General features: G+C 35.9%; 1 protein-coding gene across 1 annotated transcript; it reads left to right on the top strand.

Moving 5' to 3' along the window:
* The first annotated feature begins 674 nt into the window (after window positions 1–674).
* Window positions 675–1,776, top strand: LOC138305792 (uncharacterized). Its single transcript, XM_069246061.1, has 2 exons — window positions 675–819; window positions 1,502–1,776. Exons 1-2 carry the CDS (start codon window positions 675–677, stop codon window positions 1,774–1,776), a joined length of 420 nt encoding a protein of 139 aa, XP_069102162.1.
* Window positions 1,777–8,222: the final 6,446 nt, after the last annotated feature.

The following is an 8,222-nucleotide window of genomic DNA, read 5'->3' as shown; positions in this document are numbered from 1 at the left end:
GAGTTAGGACAGCATAAATCAGGAGAGATGTTACAACACAACCTACTATATGGCGACCATCTTGCTTCTGTCAAATATAGGTTTATGAATTTGAAACACAAAATACCATTCTTATTAGATACATGTACATGCATGTTGATGAGCCTCGGTAAATATGTACACCGTATTCTGGGGTAGATTGGGATGAGTAAAAATTAGCTGGCAAAACACAGGAAGTGATGCTAAATACACCTCAATTATTGTCATGACAGGCAGCCGTACCGTGTAGTGGAGCTGACGGGAGCTGTACAATGCGTAAATCAATTGCAAGCATGTCTGTCACAACCATGCATTTACCAATAATACATGTATGTATATATTATGATCAAAATTAATTTAGATAAGGTATTTATTCAACACAGCGACATTTATATACCTATAAATCCTTGTTCAACATTACAATATGGTATTTTATATACATAGACAGAATAATCAGGTTTCTGATATATGTATAAAGCGAGTATCAGAAAATAAAATGTTTTTGTTAATTATACACCTGGTATTTCGATTATTTTTTTAATTTAAGATATAAAGCTTCATTATCAGATTAATTAAAAGTGCAACAACCAGTTAAAATACATATCCCTATTGACAAGCATCATTGTATAATTGTACGTATTTGTATGATGAGTACAATGTATATATGTAGAGAGGATGCAACTCCGGAACTGAGGGACTTGGTTAGCTACATCGACAGCCAGTGGATCCGGAGCCGCGTCTGGTCGCCGACGAACTGGTGCGTCTATCGGCAGCCGGTGCGAACCAACAATGATGTAGAAGGTATGTATGATATAAAGATGTGCTATTTTAGTCAAATTAAATACCCCGGTATTTCAAATTAATCAAATATATATATAAAGAAAGAGAAGTAGTAATTCATAATAAAATATGAATTTGTTTGTTTGTTTGTTTGTTTGATTTATTAACGTCCTATTAACAGCTATGGTCATGTAAGGACGGCCTCCCATGTGTGCGGTGTGTTGCGTGTATGTTGTGCGAGGTGAGTGTACTGGGAGACTGCGGTATGTTCGTGTTGTGTCTTCTTGTATAGTGGAACTGTTGCCCTTTTTATAGTGCTATATCACTGAAGCATGCCGCCGAAGACACCAAGCAACACACCCCACCCGGTCACATTATACTGACAACGGGCGAACCAGTCGTCCCACTCCCTGTGTGCTGAACGCTAAGCAGGAGCAGAAACTACCACTTTTATAGACTTTGGTGTGTCTCGGCCAGGGGACAGAACCCAGAGCCTTCCTCACAGGGGCGAACGCTCAATAAAATATGAATAATTGGTCATAAAGCGCTAGGGAGGAAAAAAATGTTTTATAGTTGTGTTTTCTTTTTATGTATATTGAAACCATCACATGGACATGGTTCTTTTTTACTTATACATATATATATATATAAAGTGACAATAAGAAATCTCTCCATGTCTAATATAATTTAATGTTTTTTTCAGGCTGGCATCATCGCTTGAACGGCAAAGCTGGACGCGCCAACCTCCCCTTCTACATGCTGGTTCCGCTGCTGCTGAAGGAGGCTACACTGGTGACCATCCAACAGCGTTTGGTGTCAGAGAATGCGCTTCAACGTCATCAGAGAGTCGCCTTCCGACGCATCCAGGGTCGCGTACACACCATGTGGGACCAGTACGACCACGATGAGTTGACCACGTCCCAGTTCTTAAAGAAGATTGGAGATGTCTACGCCCCTCGTCCTGTGGTCCTGGAGTAGACTGTGGTACATATGTACAACTCCCTGAAACTCCCTCACATCTTTTAGACTATATATAGACATTTGTATACCATGCTGAATATCATCCTTCCTTTAGAACGTACATTATTAATTTGACTTACTGGACTCTGTGTAATTTATTAATTGTTAGGAAAAAATCGCGTGGCTCTTGTAGAGGGGGCCTCCACGTGGCAAGAGCTGGGCAGCAAGGTTACATTGTTGGCAGACACCCTCATATAAAGTATTTATTATGAAAATTAATCTTAATTACTTATCCGTATCTATGTCGTATCTATACATTTCAACATAATGAAATCAATCGTTATAAGGATCTGTATTTCAATCAGATTGTCGTTTCACAACGATAACATTAAAATTATATGAAAACGGTAATAAATATATATATATATTATGTACATTTATCTTCACAACATGTACAAAGTTTTATAAAATTTAAATATCTTTTCCCATTAATACACTTGATATAAGTATAATAATCAACTTGTATATATTTATGCATAATAATATATAAATGTAATCATTATCTTATACATATACATTCGCTGATCAATTTCAACAAATTATCTTTTTTTCCGATTTATCCTTTAAATAAACTTAATTAAATGGACAACATATTAAGTACATATGTCTTTAAAAGTATTTTATTACTATGGCTATTTAAAACTAGGGCCGTTCTGACGCTAGGGCCGTTATTGCACTGGGGCCACTTTAATCTAGATTCCACCTATAAGTACGGCATGCTATAAATGGACCTCCTGGGGTTGGGATAAGTTACGTGTACAGGTGTTGTGAGCTGTGATACACCTGACTGAACATATCGAAGGGGGCCCATTGAAGGCCCCAGGCCCAGTCTGACCAATGTTAGGTAATTTAAATTATCATACCCGTGTGGTTGATGGAACAGTATGAAGTCCAAGTGACCATGGCAACTGCAGTCCTAGATCTAGACTTGTATACGTATGGATCACACATTTTGTTACCACGTAACTCACGCGATTTGTAAAAGAGGATTAGAATAGGATATTTTCAAATTATCAGAGTTTCTGAAATTAAAATAATTGTGACAAATTCAGAATCTAGTCAACAACTATGTATTTACAGTTTAAATGGGCAGAGGTTGGATTTATTTTGACTCTGTTTAATTTATCATCAGGCATGTGACCTACATTCATTAATATACAAATTTCAGTTTGGTTTTCGGTCTGGTCACTCTACAGTTTATCAACTCATAGAAATGTATCACACTTTATGTGAAAACCTTGAAAATACGCATCCTACTATAGTTTTTTTGTGATACATGTATATCGAAAGCGTTTGATCGTGTGTGGCACAGGGGACTGAAAGTGAAATTAGCAAACTATGGTATATGTGGAAATCTATTGAATTGGTCAGTAAATTACATAAGTGATAGAAAATAACAGGTGTATGTTGGAAATTCTAAATCGTCTGTTAAAGTATAAGTGCTGGTGTTCCACAAGGCTCTGTTTTAGGTCCTATATTATTTATCTTGTACATAATGATATATCCGATAATGTTCGAAGTCTCTCAAAATTATTTGCATATGATGCATCGTTGATATATTCTAATCCATCTCCTTTAAATATCGAAACTATAATTAATAATGATTTGGAACACATTCACCGATGGGCGCAAAAATGGTTAGTTGTTCAATCCTTCAAAACCTGAGGCATTACTTATTTATGATTCTGAATTAGATTATGCTATAGATCTTAAATTTGATAACGTTAGTGTAAATTTTGTTGATAATCATAAACACCTTGGAGTCATATTAGACGGACAATGTAAATGGACAAGCCATATTGAAGATATTTGTAAAAAAAAGTTTCAAGGCAGATTAGTATTCTGCGAAAGCTAAAATTCATTTTAAATCGACAAATTTTATATCGAATTTATAACTCATATATCATTCCTCTACTTGAATATTGTTGTGAGGTTTGGGATGGGTGTACTCTCGGTGATGCAGACAGACTTGAAAAACTCCAACTAGAAGCTGCTCGTGTAATTACTGGATTACCATCTTACACTAGCAGAGAATCTCTATACTCTGAAACTGGACTTGAACCGCTCTCAAATAGAAGATCCAGAAGAAAATTACAATTACTTTACAAGATAAAATATAACTTAACACCTGATAACCTAACAGCTCTTTTTCCGCCTCTAGTCTCAGAAAATTCTCAATATAACCTTCGTAATGCTAATAATTACTCTTTACCAAACTATCGTCTACAGCTGACAAACTCCTCCTTTTTCCCTTCTCCAATTCAACTATGGAATCAATTGGACCTTGAAATTAGACAAAGTGTATCTTTTTTGGCTTTTCAAAATTCCCTTCTCAGTTTTAGAAGTACACAAATACCCTCTTACTATCTTATATGTGATAGAAAATACAATACATTGTATATTGCATGCCAGAATAAGAAATAGATCCAGCACTCTAAATAACGATTTATATCATGCTAATTTAATAAATTATAAACATTGTCAATGTGGTTATAGTATCGAGGATGCACATCATTTCTTTTTAGTATGTATAAATTATGCAGAACAACGTGTAAAATTATTTCGTGAGCTTAATAATTTTATCCCGCTAGACCTAAATCTACTTCTATTTGGAAATTCTATGTTGTCAAATCAAGAAAACAAAACTATTTGCCAATCCACTCAGCAGTTTATTAAAGATTCAAATAGATTTAATTAGAGTACTATATTACTATTTTTGCTTAAACATTTTAATCAGGTCCTTCCCGGCTCGGGTGACACATTTATTGTGACAAGTTATTCCAGAAGGATCAGCGAGTGACAAGGAGAGAGACACCATGGGCACGGCATGTGATAGACATACATCAGTTTGTATGGCATGACATGAGGATTAGTGTTACAGATGTGATTGTCACCTGAGCTGGAAAAGACCCATTACTCTAGTAATATAATCATTATCATTATATCACTCTATCTCTCTCTTTCTCTTTCTCTCTCTCTCTAATAAAGTTTATCTGCATATAATTTAGATCATCCATTTGCTTGTATACGTTAACAAATAACTGGAACGGGCTTAATATAATTTGTTTAACTTGTGCCCAATCCTTTTTGTATTGTAAAAATTGCAAATAAAATATGTTAAATTAAAACCTACATTTTAGCGATCGGTCCTTTGATCAGTGTTGATGCTCGCAAGCAGCCACATGCCCAATATTAAATTATTACTTTCTTAAGTCAGTGCTTACAGGTTCCTTAATCGGTTGACACAATAAAATGCAATTTCTAATGTTCAATTTTTCATATTTCCAATGCTTTGCAACGCAACAGGTTCCATGAAGCAAATGCATACGTATATACATTTGACAGGGCTTAAAACTATTTCGCACACCTTGCATTGCCGTTTTTAAAACTATATTCGATATACATACGTATGTAGTTAAACATTTTATTGAAGACTTAATTTGTTTATGTTTATATGTCCTTGCTATTATTATGCCCATCAATATATCCTTTTTAATAAAAAAAAATGCTGATCAAAATATCTCTTGGGCGACGATTTGCCAACACTGAAAATCTACAAAAATTTCATCTACGTCTTTGGTTCGAACTATCCAAAGTAAGATTTCTTAGATAAAAAGTCAATGTTTAAACTATATATCACTAGCTCAGAAAAAAAGTTTTACTGGGAAAATGCGGACTTGAACTATCCATTGATGAGACATAATTATATATATAACCAGTACGTGGTTTACCTTGACAACCTTTACGCAGTTAATTTGCTACGCAGTCGATCTGCTTTTAAAACTTCTACTAAATAAACGTCCTAAATTATAAATTAAATTGTATGATAATATGTATTGATACATTTTACTTTATATGTATCAATTCAAATAAAAACTAGAAATTGTCATAGACAATTTGGCGGGCTTTTCACTATATTTAGTTTACAATACCGTCATTGCCAGGTAAGTTAAGAACTAGGTAATGCATGGGTTTTGAAGTTGTAACCAATAAATGACCTTGACTTTCAGCCCTGAATAAAAGTGTTTTAGTGAAGATCTGCATGAAGTTTGATCAGCCGAAGAGAACTCTCTGCAAAAAATATTATTGGATGAAATCTGTGAAAAGAACTGTTAGTGATTTATAAGCATTTTTAAATTTGGCGGGAATTTAGCAAAGATCAAAGGATTGTTTTTCAAAATGGCATACAGCATTAACCGGAAGTGCTACCGAAAAATAAAAGACACCAAATTCATCAGAATGACATTCTGCATCGATATGTAAAAAGAAATTTCGCAAAATCAAAAAAAAATAATAATTCGCGAACGTTGACCCCATAGCGAACTTTTTTGTTTGACCTCTGACCTAATTGCTGTAATTGAATAAAAGTTAGTCTTTTATACGATCTACATAAAACATCAAAAATATTTGCTGTATCTTAAACGATTTTTGAGTTATGGCTGTTTTTAGACTTTTTAGGAATGACGTCATGGCGGCCATCTTGGATTTTTGACCTACTTAAAAAATGTGGCGGTCACCCCTTCAACTCATGCCATATAATATAACAATAAGGCCATTGGCATACCTCTTACCATTTTGAAGATCTTTTGGACACAAAAAAGTGTAGAAGAATAATAATAACAAGAGGCCCAAAGGGCCTGTATCGCTCACCTGTTTTTTTTTTTTTTTTTTTTTTTTTTTTTGTAATAATCACAAAGACTCTTACAATGAGAAAAATTAGTACTCCAAAACTCCAAAATTTGTTTAATTTTGAAACACAACCATATAATGATGCTATAGATACCATACAAATATGCTATCCAATACAAAGGTTCAGAGAGGAAGTAATTTACATGATGTATATGAAAATAGTAGCCTACATTTAATTGACCTTTTTGGCCCCGCGTCTAAGGCCCCAGGGAGTCAGCCCTATACTTTGTACAATTTTAAATCCCCATCCTATAAGGATGCTACTATTGCATTATGAGTGCTCTTCCATGCTGAGTTGCAGAGAAGAAGTCGTTTACATGATAACAGCAAATATTGCTCCCTTTCGACCCCGCCCCTCAACCCCCCCCCCCTTCGGGCGGGCGGTAAGTCTTATCCTTTGTACTATTTTGAATCCTCACCCTATAAGGATGCTACCATTGCATTATGAGTGTAATGCCATGTTTAGGTACAGAGAAAAAGTTGTTTATATGGAAATAGCCAAATTGACCCCTTTTGACCCCACCCCTCAGGCCCCCGGGGGGGGGGGGTCAGCCCTATCATTTGTATAATTTTGAATCCCCACCCTATAAGGATGCTACCATTGCATTTTGGGTGCTATCCCATGCTTAGTTTCAGAGAAGAAGTCGTTTAAATGGAAATAGCCAAATTGACCCCTTTTGGCCCCGCCCCTCAGGCCCCTGGGGGGTCAGCCCCATCATTTGTACAATTTTCAGTAAGTAGCCCAAAAGGATGCTACCAGTCAAATTTTGTTGAAATCCGACCAGCGGTTATAGAGAAGAAGTCGATTGTTGACGGACGGACGGACGACAGACGCCAGACGCCACGGTATGGCATAAAAAACAGAACAAAAACAATAGGTGGTCTTTTCACCACATGGTGAAAAGCCCTGTGGTGAAAAGCCCTAATTATGACTCGAGATATCAAAATATGACCAAAAAAGCTGTAACAAACCAATTGTGCTGAAATTCCCACCGGGAATCGAACCCGGGTCTCCTGCCACATAGTGACAATTGTGATAACCACTTCACCATAGGAATTGCTTTCAACACTACATGGTCTTTCACAGTGTTTGTTGGGGGTTTTTTTAAATGAAAAGAAAAAATGATGCAAATTTCACATAAAATTACGCAATTTAATTTGCAAAATGAACCCAAAATGAAAATATCATATACAATTACACAATTTAATTCGCAACATGAACCAAGAATTTTATCTTTGAATGATCCTTCATATAATTATGTCTCGAGATATCAAAATATGACCAAAAAAGCTGTAACAAACCAATTGTGCTGAAATTCCCACCAGGAATCGAACCCGGGTCTCCTGCCACATAGTGACAATTGTGATAGCCACTTCACCATAGGAATTGCTATCGACACTACACGATTTAACACAGTGTTTGTTGGTTTTTTTTCAGTGAATACAAATATTTCCCCTCTGCTTTTTAAGGGCTTGGGACCTTCTAGCAATGTTGCTAGGCAGCATTAAAATATTTATATCCCCCCTCGTGCCTTGTTGTTCAGCACTTGGTATATGTAAACGGATATCAGGGATCCCTAAATCTTGGGATTTCTCTGGTGGTGTAGCTTCTAGCCTTCATCGTCTCTGTCCATTCTTCAAATGATAATATTGCAGTCCTCACAACCCTGCCTTTCTCGACCTCTTCGTTTTGACGTTTGTAGTATGTGTTGCTG

Source organism: Argopecten irradians, chromosome 13, assembly GCF_041381155.1.
Source record: "Argopecten irradians isolate NY chromosome 13, Ai_NY, whole genome shotgun sequence".
NCBI lineage: Eukaryota > Metazoa > Mollusca > Bivalvia > Pectinida > Pectinidae > Argopecten > Argopecten irradians.
The sequence above is the reverse complement of the archived record's forward strand: the minus strand, read 5'-3'. Positions and strand labels throughout refer to the sequence as shown.

What these genes read in the sequence shown, in the direction of transcription:
- LOC138305792 (XM_069246061.1), top strand. Translation starts at nt 675, where the DNA reads ATGTATATATGTAGAGAGGATGCAACTCCGGAACTGAGGGACTTGGTT. An exon ending in AACCAACAATGATGTAGAAG is followed by an intron (nt 820 to 1,501) that starts GTATGTATGATA and finishes TGTTTTTTTCAG; the next exon opens with GCTGGCATCATCGCTTGAAC.